The sequence below is a fragment of the Leucoraja erinacea genome, chromosome 37 (assembly GCF_028641065.1).
Source record: "Leucoraja erinacea ecotype New England chromosome 37, Leri_hhj_1, whole genome shotgun sequence".
Lineage (NCBI taxonomy): Eukaryota > Metazoa > Chordata > Chondrichthyes > Rajiformes > Rajidae > Leucoraja > Leucoraja erinaceus.
Window position 1 is genome coordinate 12,142,737 of NC_073413.1, and position 14,629 is coordinate 12,157,365.

The 14,629-nt window shown below is 45.0% G+C and overlaps 1 protein-coding gene across 1 annotated transcript in view; it reads right to left on the minus strand.

Moving 5' to 3' along the window:
* Positions 1–14,629, minus strand: part of pold1 (polymerase (DNA directed), delta 1, catalytic subunit) — a 97,728-nt gene that overhangs the window by 60,349 nt on the left and 22,750 nt on the right. Inside the window, 6 exon segments of the mRNA XM_055663422.1 lie at positions 1,421–1,509; positions 3,702–3,893; positions 4,819–4,929; positions 6,055–6,195; positions 10,072–10,176; positions 13,611–13,777. Coding sequence (XP_055519397.1) covers positions 1,421–1,509; positions 3,702–3,893; positions 4,819–4,929; positions 6,055–6,195; positions 10,072–10,176; positions 13,611–13,777 — 805 coding nt within the window.

Here is a 14,629-nt window from a genome sequence, read left to right on the forward strand (position 1 = left end):
TAGCTCAGGTGGCCAAGATTTAAGTAAAGTTTAGACATACAAACAGCAAGGTTCCTAGTTTGATCCAAGTCTGGATCATTTGTCTGTCCATTCCCTCCACAGATGCTGCCTGGCCTGCTGAGTTCCTCCAAGATTAGATTCAGCCGTTAGGGCTAATGGAATCAAGGGATATGGGGAGAAAGCAGGAACGGGGTACTGAGTGTGGATGATCAGCCTTGTGGCTAAAGGGATCAGGGGGTATGGAGAGAAGGCAGGTACAGGATACTGAGTTGGATGATCAGCCATGTTCACAATGAATGGTGGTGCTGGCTCGAAGGGCTGAACACCCTACTCCTGCACCTATTGTCTATGTTTCTATTCCAGCATCTGCAGTTTCTTGTGTCTCGCCTACTTCTACTTTGTTGCTCCAGCCCACAGCACGTGACAACCTTATTCTGTTGCCCTCAGCATTGAATATACTGAATGGCTGAGCAGCCACAGCTCTCTGGAGTAGCTGATTCTGACAATTGAAGACATCGCAGTCCCCGATGACCGACCCTTGCAAAGGATCAACATCATTTGAAAAAGCTATGTGTGTCAAGCAAGGTTCTTGACAGGCATGTGTGTGGGAAGGAACTGCAGATGCTGCTTTACACCAAAGATTGACACGCAAAAGTGGAGAAAATCAGCGGGTCAGGTAGCATCTCTGGGAAATGGAATAGGTGATGATTTGGGTCGAGACCCTTCCTCAGACTCATAGCTTCAAAGTTCAGTCCAACAAAGCTGGAAGTTGTGGAACGATACCAGAGAGTACGTTCGCTAAATTGGACGGAAAAAAGAAATGACTTTGATCATCATTTTCAGTAACCGTTTTGGATAGGAATTAAAGACCTTCCTCGAATAATGTGTTGCAAATAATAAAATTTAAACCATTTATATGGTAATCTTTAATTATGAATAGAGGCACAGATAATCTGTCAATACTAATTAATGACTGGGAACGTGTCAAATTACACAACAATTATCATAACATTGTGTTCTCTTTATTCATAATGTATGGAGCAATAAAAAGATCATTGGGTGGCATTTACACAGAAACACATTTCCTAGTTACATCTTTACTCTGAGTTCTTAGCCCTAGGGGAAAATCATTCTATCAACATTGACAAATGATTAAACAGCAAGTGAGTATTCTGTGCAGACAGAACCATAAAGAGTCATTAAAAAAAAGTTGCTGCATTTTTAATGGAGACAACAGTAATATAATTAGATCAATGAGGTGATGCCAAGTGCAGATTTGCGAGGCTGAAGATTTTGAGTGGGTAAAGATTGAAGAACAGTATTGAAATCGTGAGGAGAAGAAAAAAATGAGTACAAGCTCATGGTAAACTCAACCCAGGTACGGTTTACAGCAAAGCGGTGTTGTGTAGGGGAGACTTACCCTTTAACGGGTTCAATGACAGTGGCCCCAGTGTAGTCCTCTCCAGTCTCTGTCTTCACCACAGGCATCACCAGGTCATGCTTCATTGCCTAGCAACACAGACAACTCATGCAGTGGCTTATTCCAGTACCGTAACCACTCTACAACTACTTTGCAAATCTTATTTTCAAACAGCTACTGTACCTGATATAGCAAGATTGTGGGGTTGAGGTTGACCTGGAGCGTGGCACTTACATCGCCCGGCGCGGCTTTAAATGGCCGCGGGACTTGCTAGCGCCCGCCGGGGATCCAACATCTAGACCCGGAGTGTGGCCTTGCATCGCCCGGCGCGGCTTTAATGGCCGCGGGACTTGCTAGCGCCCGCTGGGGATCCAACATCCAGACCCGGAGTGTGGCCTTGCATCGCCCGGCGCGGTTTTAATGGCCGCGGGACTTATTTACCATCGCCCGCCGGGGGCTTTGACTGACATCCGGAGGAGAATGGGGAGTGCAGGGGAGGGATAAGACTTTGCCTTCCATCACAGCGAGGAGGAGATTCGCTGTGATATATGTTTATGTAAATTGTGTTGTGTCTTGGTTCTTCTACTTGGTTTGTATGACTGCAGAAACCAAATTTAGTTTGAACCTCAATGAGGTTCAAATGACAACAAATAAATTGTATCATTGTATTAAGATAATAAATAAATATGAGGAAGGCTTAACTACCTCCTCTGAGCTGTCATAGGAGGTAGTTGAGGCAGGTACTACAACTGAATGTAAAAGACATTTACTCAGGATAGGAAAGGTTTAGAGATCAACGAGACCAAACAGTAACTGGGAGATCGTTTTGCCTTCGTTCAGTCCGCCTGAACCTACCTGATTCCCCCGCTTGCTAAACACTTTAATTCTCCTACCCATTCCCAAACACGCCTTTCTGTCCTGGGACTCCCCATTCTCAGACCGAGGCTAAACGCAAATTGGAGGAACAGCATCTCATATTTCGCTTGGGCAGCTTACAGCCCAGTGGTATGAGTATACAGTACCCTCCATAATGTTTGGGACGAAGGCCCATCATTTATTTATTTGCCTCTGTACTGCAAAATATGAGATTTGTAATAGAAAAAATCACATGTGGTTAATGTGCACATTGTCAGATTTTAATAAAGGCCATTTTTATACATTTTGGTTTCACCATGTAGAAATGACAGCAGTGTTTATACATAGTCCCCCCATTTGCCTCCACCACCAAGCACTCATCACGCTCTCTGTAAAAACAAACTTGCCCCGCCACATCTCCTTTAAACGTTGCCACTCTCACCGTAAAGCTACATACTCTAGTGAAAAGGCGCTGAATGTCTAACTTATCTGCACCTGGTAAGTTTGGAGAGATTCTCATTGTTTGGAGGGTTGCATATTGTTTGAATGAGCACAGATAACTGATGCTTAATTCAAGAGCGTCATGGTGGATTCTTAAAAAAAGGCACAAAGTGCTGGAGTAACTCAGTGGATCACGACCCTTCTTCAGTCCCGACCCGAAACGTCGCCTAGCCACGTTTCCAGCATCTGCAGTTCCTTCTTAAACACGTTCTCCACAGATGCTGCCTGACCTGGGAACCTTCTTCAGAAACGTCACCTATCCATGTTCTCCACAGATGCTGCCTGACCTGCTGAGTTACTCCAGCACTCTGTGAAACGTCACCTATCCATGTTCTCCACAGATGCTGCCTGACCCACTGAGTTACTCCAGCACTCTGTGAAACGTCACCTATCCATGTTCTCCACAGATGCTGCCTGACCCGCTGAGTTACTCCAGCACTCTGTGAAACGTCACCTATCCATGTTCTCCACAGATGCTGCCTGACCCGCTGAGTTACTCCAGCACTCTGTGAAACGTCACCTATCCATGTTCTCCACAGATGCTGCCTGACCCGCTGAGTTACTCCAGCATTTTGTGTCCATCATCATAATGAACCAGCATCGTATCGGGCCGAAACTCTTCTGGAAATAGGCAACGTTTCGGGCCGAAACCCTTCCGGGTTTCGGCCCGAAACGTTGCCTATTTCCTTCACTCCATAGATGCTGCTGCACCCGCTGAGTTACTCCAGCACTCTGTGAAACGTCACCTATCCATGTTCTCCACAGATGCTGCCTGGCCCGCTGAGTTACTCCAGCACTCTGTGAAACGTCACCTATCCATGTTCTCCACAGATGCTGCCTGACCCGCTGAGTTACTCCAGCACTTTGTGTTTTTTTGTGCCTTTTTCAGCATCTGCAGTTCCTTGTTACTACCATAGATTCTTACCTGTCGGAGCAACTGAGAAACGACTTTGATTTGCTGGCCACGTGAGAGGAGGTAGGAGAGAGGTACCCCTGTAACTCTGGCCATCTCCATGTAGTTAATGACGCACATCAACTTCTCCATCAGCCGGAGGGGCAGGTAGGCATCCTTCAGGCAGTAAACAGCTAGCCGCCTTCGAGTCTGTTCATTACCATTCTGGACAACAAAGAGAAGAAAAAAACAACTGTTGGTTGTAGAACATTTCTGACAATTCTCAAAATTGATGCTTAAACTCAGTAAATATATCAATAGAAATAATTTCTACTCATTTTAAATTCTATTTTAAAAATAACTCAATTAGTTCCAGATTGAATATTAAAAATGTCCTCAGTACATTTGTATAGGTTTTACGCAGAACTTTATTTATTTACTGCAATAGCTTCTCCACAGTTCAACGGTGATTTTTAAGGTAAAATATTGAGTCCAACTAAGCACATGACTGAAGTAGAACGCAACACAGACTTGCTGCAACCATCTCAAAGATCTCCCACCTCTTCATCATCCTTCAATCATCTTTCATCAATCATCTTTCCACAGACAAGATAGTTACTCTCATGAGTATAATCCTTTTTGACCAACATTGGAATACCACTGTGTAAGAAAGAACTGCAGATAGACACAAAAAGCTGGAGTAACTCAGCGGGACAGGCAGCATCTCTGGAGAGAAGGGTCTGAAGAAGAGTCTCGACCCGAAACATCACCCATTCTTTTTTTTCCAGAGATGCTGTCTGACCTGCTGAGTTATTCCAGCTTGATGTGTCTATCATTGGATTACTGCTGATTGTTGACATTGACAACTGGATCTAACTTGATTAATAAGTAATAACTTGATCAGTACGGGTGTCAAAGGTTCCGGGGAGAAGGCTGGAGAATGGGATTGAGAAGGAAAAATAGATCAGCCATCTTCAAATGGCGGAGCAGACTCGATGGGTGCAAAGCCACTCCATTGAAACCAAGTTAGAGGAACCGTTCTGGGAGATTTCTTGCCCCCAACAAACATTCTAAAACGTGTTTAGTTCAATGGGGGGTGGCAGAGCCTCCTATCCTCACTCATCACTGAACACACCCTGCCACTCAATACCTGCAGGTCTGTAATAATCGAATGCTGGACATCTTCCTTCTGTTCCTGCAGGAAGTGGAAGCTGACAGCGTTGAGTGTGTACGACCTGAGTTTATAGTCTCGCAGCAGCACCTAAAGGAACACAAATAAATCAGCAAACAGGAAACGTTGACTTCTTTACCAAGCTACTTCAAACCCCACCATGTAACAGCAATAGCGGGCACCAGATTACACAAAAAATGGGCAGGTATGGAGTCCAAATGTTCACGGATTGACCATAGAACAGGCCCTTCGGCCCACAATGTTTATGCTGAACATGAAACCAAGTTAAACTGGTCTCATCTGCCTGCAGGTGATCCATATCCCTCTTTGCCCTGCACCTCCATATGCCTATCAAAAACCCTCTTAAACAGCCTACACGAGAGATGAAGGAAAGAAAGGGGAGTGTCAATATAGATTAGTTAATTTGTTTGTTTAGCTTCTGGTCACGTGTGACGAGGTACAGTGAAAAGCTTTTGTTGCATGCTATCCAGTCAGCAGAAAGACTATACATGATTACAACCAAGCAATTTACAGTGTATGGATACAGGGAATAACGTTTAGTGCAAGGTGAACCAGCAATGTCCAATCAAGGATAGTCCGAGGGTCATCAAAGAGGTAGATAGTAGTTTAGGGCTGCTCTCTTGTTTTGGTAACAGCTGGGAATAAACTGCCCCTGAATCTGAGGCGTGCTTCAGTGCTCGTGATAAATGATGTCTTGGAACAATCAAGGACAGAATCTAGATGTTTAGAATTAATTACCAGCATAGAGCGCGGTTACACTAATAGGACTATTCTTGAGGCTTGCTCATAGTGGGGCAAAAGCAAGTCACCACAGTGGCACAGCGGTAGAGTTTCTGCCTTGCAGCACTTGCAGCGCCAGGGACTCGGGTTCGATCCAGACCACGGGTGCTGTCTGTACGGAGTTTGTACGTTCTCCCCATGGCCCGCGTGGGTTTTCCCCGAGATCTTCAGTTTCCTCCCACATTCCAAAGACGTACAGGGTCGTGGCTTAATTGGCTTGGGTTTGTATACTTGGTACAAATGTAAATTGTCCCTAGTGTGTGTAGAGGTTTGTGTTAGTGTGCGGGGATCGCTGGTCGGTGTGGACTCGGTGGGCCGAAGGGCCTGTTTCTGCGTTGTATTTCTAAAAACTACAACTAAAAAACTGTCGATTGTCAATACTGTGGAATCTGTGGGTTGAACAGCTTCACGCACCTGCAGGAGATCAAACTGCACTCTTCCCTCTGTGTTGATCACTTTGTTCTCCCTGCGACCCATCTGACGCGACTGGAATGCGGTATCCCGGATTACTGACTTTAAGGTGGGAATACGACCCAGATAAGGGAATGTTGACACCTGAAAAACAGTAGACTCGGATTGTTACTTGATGCCAGTGTCAAGTCATTCAGTGCCAGTGAATGGACAAACCAGACGGAAGCATCGGCGAATCTGCTCTTGTTCATGTTCACCAACTCCCAACCGACAAAATCATATTTTGGCACCGGTCATGTTTCCCCAGTCTCACAAACGCCAAGATACAGGAAGAATGTTTAGCACAAAAAAATAATTCAGAAAAATGGTTGTATTGAGATTCGATCACAAGCCTCATCCACTAAATTTCTAGTCTCGCCCACAATACCACAAAGAGCCATCAATCAATGCATAAAAGGAAACTGCTGGACAGATTGAGCCTATATACAATGAATATTTCACAGGAGGCTGCCATTAGATGAGTGTTGGTTCTTGGATGAAGTGGAAACATTCCCTCGTTCCCCACAGCCCAATACTTCTGCCCCCTTTCAGATATTCATGGGAGTTTGGAATAGATTCTCCTCCATACAATGCGGTCTAAATCACATTTAATCTCGCTATAGAGACCATTCACTCACATCAGCTATGCTAGTCACCAATACCTCTGTCCATGGAAACGGTATATCATACATACCTTCTCTCCAGAGATGCTGGGATGGTTTTGTAAGAGAGGTGGGGCTGATAAGAGACCAAAAGGAAATGCACTTGTAGAGTCAGAAGGCATAAAAATGGCTATCACCATTCCTTCTCTCCAGAGATGCTGCCTGTCCTGCTGAGTTACTCCAGCATTTTGTGTTTATCATTCACGATGCTGGGCATCTGAACAATACCACATTTGCCCCACATAACTAAACTCTCTGCATTGGTACTACAGGTGAATCTTCCTTGCATCCTCTCCTAGCCAGCCATTTTGCTGTTCTTAAATGGCCCCTGGGCAATGACAATCTTAGATTGTTGCCCTCCCTCTCGGTGGCTGGAACAATGAGAAATAGACAAATGTCTTCTTTATGCCTAATTTATAGCACAGAAACGAGCCATTTGGTAAAATACCACAAGCCAATCTTTCTTAACAATACCTTCCCCACCCTTATAATGGAGGCATAGAAAACTGAAGATGCTGGTTTACCAAAAAAAAGCAGTCCTGGACAAACTCAGCAGGTCAGGCAGCATCTCTGGATAACATGGAATGGTCAAACTGAAAAAGGGTCCTAACTCAAAACGTCACCTATCCATGTTCTCCACAGATGCTGCCTGACCCACTGAGTTACTCCAGCACTCTGTGTCCATCGCTATAACCCTTGTGCGTATGTGTTCCACTCTTGACACTCGCTGTTCCAGCTCCCGGTTTTTCAGCGAGTACTGACTGGTAATGTTAAATGCCCGCCTTGACACTCGTTGACAGAGCTCTGAAAATTCGCCTAAGTGGGACAGGCCCTTAAGGCTTACCAGCAGAGTGCAACAAGGTTCAGACTTGGTTTTAGTTTAGTTTAGAGATACAGCGTGGGAACAGGCCCTTCAGTCCACCGAGTCCACGCTGACCAGCAGTCACCCGTTAGTTCTATCCTACACACTGGGGATAATTTACAGAAGCCAATTAACCTATAAACCTTGAACTTGAACTTGAAGTTCAAGCGGTCACAGGGAGAATGTGCAAACTCCGTACAGACAGCATCCATGGTCAGGATTGAACATGGATCCCTGCCGCTGAGACAACAACCTGCTGTGCCCTGAAGGATATCAGTGCATCATGATCATTTGTTTAGACAACCAGATTAGTGAAAGCTGGGAGACCTCCCTGCTGTTTTCTAATGCACAGAACATCTACTACTCTGCAGGGGGATTAGACTGAAGCTTGGTCCACAAACTATCCCCGTAGCCGTGCCAACTGCTTCAGCAGAAAGGATAATGTGACGAGAATGGGTCCAGGGTCCCTTTTGTTGAAAATCTGAATGATTTAAGGCGGGGATAATAAAGAATATTACATATGATATTACCATGTGGTTGAGAGTGAAGAATAACCTTCAATGCACTCTGGTGAATGAAGCTGGAATGAATCAAAAGGGGTTTTTAGTCGGGGAAGTGTGCACATGCACATGCACATGAGGAGCTACAACCAGGGTATGTGCAACAAATGGGAGCATAGTGGGAAATGCATTAGAACAGACAACCTCGAACATCGTGTCCACAAATCCTGACAGGTCATTAAGATAGTTACGAGAGGATGGTTTCCTTACTTAGCTGAGGGACAGAATATTAATGTGTAGGAAGGAACTGCAGATGCCGGAGATAGACACAAAAAGCTGGAGTAACTCAGCGGGACGGGCAGCATCTCTGGAGAGTAGCAATGGGTGATGTTTCGGGTCCAGAGTAAAGAAGGGTCTCGCAAAGAATATAAAAGCAGGGAAGTTTCTTAAATGATATACACTTACGACACTCGAATCTTGTGCAGTCTCGGATCTCAACACTGACTAATGGAGAGTTTACAGTGGAGATTTACAAGGATATCGCCAGGATTGGAACATTCTAGCTACAAGAAAAGATTGGCTTGGTTGGGGCTGTTTTCTTTGGAACAGAGAAGACCAAATGGAGCTTAATTAAGATGTGTAAAGTGGGAAGTGGCCAAAATAAACAGAATGGGCTTATTTCTCTGAGCAAAGAAGTCAACAACGTGGACACACACAATTATTTGCAGGATTAGAGGGCGGATGAGGACAAAGTGTTCATGTAGAGGGTGGTAGAGGTTTGAAACTTGCCTTCTGAAAGGGAAGCAATCGGAGAAACATTCCAGACATTTGAAGGGAGTCTGGATATGTACTTGGAGATGCGACCCACAAGGCTTGGGGCAAGAGGCAGAACGTGCAGTGTGGGGACTGATGATGGATTGGATGGGCTAATATCTTCCTTTTGCATCATAAATGGTCTTCAATTGTCAAGCATAGCACAGTAGTGCAGCGGGTAGAGCTGCTGCCTCATAGCTCCAAATACCTGGGTTCAATTCTGACCTCCAGTGCTGTCTGTGTGGAGTTTGCATGTTCTCCCTGTGACCACACGGGCTTCCTCCCACATCTCAAAGATGTGCGGGTTTGTAGGTTAATTGGCATTTGTAAATTGCCCCTAGTGTGTAGGGAGTGGATGTGAGAGTGTGTGTGATAACATAGAACTAGTGTGGATGATCGATAGTGGACGTGGACTCAGTGGGCCAGAGGGCTTGTTGCCTTGCTGTGTCCTTCAGTCAAATATTTTAACTGACTGAAGTGGTGGCAGAGGTACAAAGAGCTGATCTACTTCACCTGCACTGGAGATATTTGAGTTTAAGAAGGAACTGCAGATGCTGGAAAATCGAAGGTACACAAAAATGCTGGAGAAACTCAGCGGGTGCAGCAGAATCTATGGAGCGAAGGAAATAGGCAACGTTTCGGCCTGTGCTAAAAAGGGTTTCGGCTGGGAACGATGGGATAGAAACATAGACAATAGGTGCAGGAATAGGCCATTCGGCCCTTCGAGCCTACACCGCCATTCAATATGATCATGGCTGATCATCCAACTCAGTATCCTGTACCTGCCTTCTCTCCATACCCCCTGATCCCTTTAGCCACAAGGGCCACATCTAACTCCCTGGTGAATATAGCAAGATATAGCGGGATCTATGGAGCGAAGGAAATAGGCAACGTTTTGCGGACCGAAACCCTTTCGGGTTTCGGCCCGAAACGTTGCCTATTTCCTTCACTCCATAGATGCTGCTGCACCCGCCGAGCTTCTCCAGCATTTTTGTGTACCCTGGAGATATTTGAGCCAGGCTGTGCAAAGTTCATGTGCTCAGAGCCATTCACCAGCTTATTAAACATAATCTCTTGTCAAGGTAAGGAAACTCGAAGCATAACAAAAACTAAAGTAGTTTATGGAATGGGCCGTCATTCTTACCTTGAGCACTTGTGCTCTGTTGATCAAGTACGGCATGTCAAAGTTCTGAATATTGTATCCGGTAATTATATCAGGGTCGGCCACTCGGACAAACTCCGACCAAGCCTTGGGGGAAAGGGAAGAGATTCAAAGGTTTATGGCATTAAAATTGTACACCGACACTTTAAAATGAAGAGAAACTGCACCTGCTGGAAACCTGAAACCAAAAACATCAATTGGAAACAAGAAGAAATATTAGAAAGGAATACAGGGATATGGGCCAAATGGCAACGTAAGCAATGCCAATGATTGGAAGACTATGAATTCATCCTTAGCTTATAAGAAGTCCATTAAGAATCTAATCACAGCAGAAAAGAAACTGTTCTTGAATCTGGTGGTAAATGAATGAAGGAGAAGAATGAATACGTTTATTGGCCAAGTGTGTACACATACAAGGAATTTGCCTTGGTGCTCCACTCGCAAGTAACAACAACATACAGTAAACAATTAAGAATAAAACATGAATACATTAAGAATAAAACATTATAGTTCAAACATGTGAATGAGATAAAATACCAGAGCAAAAGGAGGCTAAAGGATGCTTTCACGCTTTTGTGTCTGCTGTGCGATGGGAAAGTGCCCTGAGCCCAGCACTGATGCATACTATGCTGCTGCACCCGCTGAGTTACTCCAGCACTTTTGTCTACCTTCGATTTTCCAGCATCTGCAGTTCCTTCTTAAACACTGATGCATTCTGCTAGGATGCTCTTTATGGTGTGTTTTTTGAAATTTGGAAGTATAAGTGGAGACATGCCAAATTTCCTTGGCCTTCCAAGTAACTGGAGGCATTGGTACGTGGAGGCTTTCTTGGCTGTAGTGCTAATGTGAATGGACCTGGTGATATTGACTCCTTGGAACTTGAAGTTCTTGACCATTGTCACTTGAGCAGCATTGATGTAGATTGGGCGTGATCACACCACTTCCTGCAGCGATGACCAGCTCCTTGGTTCTGCACACATTGAGGGAGAGCTGGTTGTCTTGGTAGCATGCTGTGAAGCACTACCTCCTTCCTGTACTCTGTCTCAACATTGTTCGAGATCCGGCCCGTAATAGTGTGTCATCTGCAAAGTTGTGAATAGAAGTTAGAGCAGAATTTGGCCGCACAGTGTAAAGTGTGCAGGAGTTCAGCAAGGGTCTGAGCACCACACCCGTGTCGACATTTATCATGGAGGGATGCGTTGTTGTCAGCAAATCTGCCCGATTTCACATTATTAAGTTCAGATGGAGTGTCTGCATGGTTAGTCTGGGATTCTAGCCTGGTCTGGAATGTCTCTTGGCACCCCGAGGCCTTTGCAAAGGTCACACCTAATTACTTACACAGGTCAGGATCAACTGATCTGAACACCTCACACTTGGTTTGTGTAAGAAGGAACTACAGTGCTGGAAAAATCAAAGGTAGATAAAAATGCTGGAGAAACTCAAGCATCTAAAGATGCTGCCTCACCCGCTGAGTTTCTCCAGCATTTATATCCACCTCACACTTGGTCTTCACTCTGGAGTGAATCGCACAGTCATTCGGACTGACCTTTTCAACACATATACTCTACACATTTACTGAGGAGTTCTTTGGCGATTGTGGTGTACTCATTTAGATTGGCCACTGAGTCCTTGAACATGGACCAATCCTCCGACACACACAGCAGTGACGTAGGAACTCATGTCTTTCTCCAGACCACCAAGAGACAATAATAGACAATAGACAATAGGTGCAGGAGTAGGCCATTCGCCCCTGTGAGCCAGCATCGCCATTCAATGTGATCATGGCTGATCATCCCCAATCAGTACCCCGTTCCTGCCCTCTCCCCATATCCCCTGACTCCACTATCTTTAAGAGACCTATCTAACTCTCTCTTGAAAGTATCCAGAGAACCACTACTTATAACTTTCTGTTCCAGATCCTCACCGTGATATTCACATCCTGTTCAGAAAGTCGTGTAGTGTTGATATAATATATGTAATCTTCATTTTTATATTGGCAGAATGTTGGCCAGCCCAGCAAGAAAACTGCTAAAGTGTCTGGAGAAGGGTCTCGACCTAAAACGTCACCTATTCCTTTTCCCCCCAGAGATGTTGCCTGACCCACTGAGTCACTCCAGAATTTTGTGTCTATCTCCAGCATGAAACACTCTGCAGAGATGACATTTCAGGTCAGCACCCTTCATTAGTTTGATGGAAGGTTCCCGACCCAAAACGTCACCTATCCATGTCCTCCAGAGATGCTGCCCGATCCGCTGAGTTAATTCAGCACTTTGTGTTCCATGCAAGATTCCAGTACCTGTGGTTCCTTGTGTGTCCAAGGTAACGTTATTGTCCATCCATAACAGTGCGATTTGCTGAACCATTTCAAGAGTCATTAAGTGTCCAACTAGGGAACACCTGGATAGGCACATTTCAGGTCAGCAACGATGGTAATTTTTTCGTTCTAGTGAGGACCCAAAACTTACATATCCAATTCCTTCCATAAGTGCCCGATCCGCTGAGTTAATTCAGCACTTTGTGTTCCATGCAAGATTCCAGTACCAATGGTTCCTTGTGTGTCCAAGGTAACGTTATTGTCCATCCATAACAGTGCGATTTGCTGAACCATTTCAACAGTCATTAAGTGTCAACTAGGGAGCCCTGGATAGGCAAGACGGAGCAACGATGGTAATTTTTCGTTCTAGTGAGGAGACCTGCAACTTTCATGGTCAATTTCTTCCATAAGTAGCAGACCAAATTACTTGATTTATTGAATTCAATTTCAATGCTCGTTGTGGTGAGATTTGAACCTCAGTCACTGGTCTAGAACAATAACCACTTCACTACGAGGCACTCGGTAAGGCAAAAAACGTGATCACCCAGAAGCAAACCAATTTTCCCCTCCACCTCCACTGAATGGAAGAGAAGTGCATGCTTAGTCATGTGTGCAACAACCACCTTCTATGTAAATTTGACTGATTATCACACTAGCTGGTGAGATCTAAAAGTGGACAGATTTCAGATACAAAACCGCAAGAGATTTTATTTTGGCATGAATGTCTCCAAAATGTGGACCATTAAAATCTGCCTCTTGGGGAAACTGATCAGTTCTCCATCAGCAGTGTTTGCACAAAGTGTGTGTTATTGTGCACGTGTATTAAACAAAGAGGGGCGGGGGTATATATAACTGCTGAGAAAACATGAGCAAAGCCTAGTCTGCAATGCACCACCAATGCTGCCTAGGGCAGACGTATGCAAATTCTAGCTCTCCCCAGCTGCCTACTTGAGACGCAAACAAAGTTCAGTTTGAGAGTCTCGACCCGGAACGTCACCCATTCCTTCTCTCCAGAGATGCTCCCTGTCACGCTGAGTTACTCCAGCATTTTGTGCCTATCTTAAGTTCAGGATGAGGTTTCCAACCAGTGCTGACAATCCAAAAGACACTTCAGCCCATCTAGTCCATGCTGACTAATCTGGCATTTTAGGCTAATCCTATTTGTCTGCATTTGGCCTCCAAACTCCTCCACCACCAGATCTCATACCTTCAGAAGCTCGTTCTCATTCTCGAAGCAGAAGACCTGTGACCCCACAATGCTGGCACAAGAGCGGAGGGTGAAGACGTTACGGATGAAGGGGTCTTTCTCCCCCTGCCGCAGAACCATGTTGGCGATCTGTATCACAGGGTCCTTGTCAGCCTCCGGGAAAATACCTAGACAAAACACCATGGGGTCAGATGCAGTTGCACAAGGAACAGAAGCAGAGCGTAGATGGGGATTGTACGTATATATGGCAATAATCTCACTGATCTGTATGCAAATGAAGAATATCATTGTACCTTGAATTGTACCATGAAAACAAAGGGATCATTGAAACCACTGAAGTCCTTCATATGAAATTATGCTCCCCTTATTTCAGATACCCCCATGAGGGGGATGCAATCTCACAGCAAGCCCCGTTAAGCTCCTTCAGAACCTTGCCCTTCAATAAAACCATCCCTCATTCGTAGATTCATAGTGCAACAAAATATAGAACCAAGCCCTTGGACCCACAACAGCCATCAAGTACCCACTTATGTTGAATCTACACTCATCCTTTCATTATAATCTCCAAAATTACAATTGTCTCCGTCCAGGTTTGACCATCCATCTACACCTTAAAACCAACTAACTCACCACGCTGTACGTCTTTGGGTGCAGAAGGAAACCAGAGCACCTGGAGAAAACCCACCCAGTTACAAAGAGTACGTGCAAACTCCACACAGACAGCACTGGGTGATCGGGCTGGATCCCAGGTAACTGGAGCTGGGAGGGAGCAGTTGATAGCAGTCGCTTTCTATCACATTTTAAAGCTAGCGAGTGACTTCAGGATGGCTGATCCCAGATTTCCAGGGCTGGAGAGTGCTGGCCTCAGCTTCCTGCTATTGTGGTGCCCAAGACTGAACAGTTACTGATGGAGCAGCATCTCCCGATAATGGAAAACAAATCAATGGCAGTTTCAAACTTCACAATACACCACAAGTCTCAAGTCAACAAAACTAAGGGTCACTTATTCCTTCTCTCCA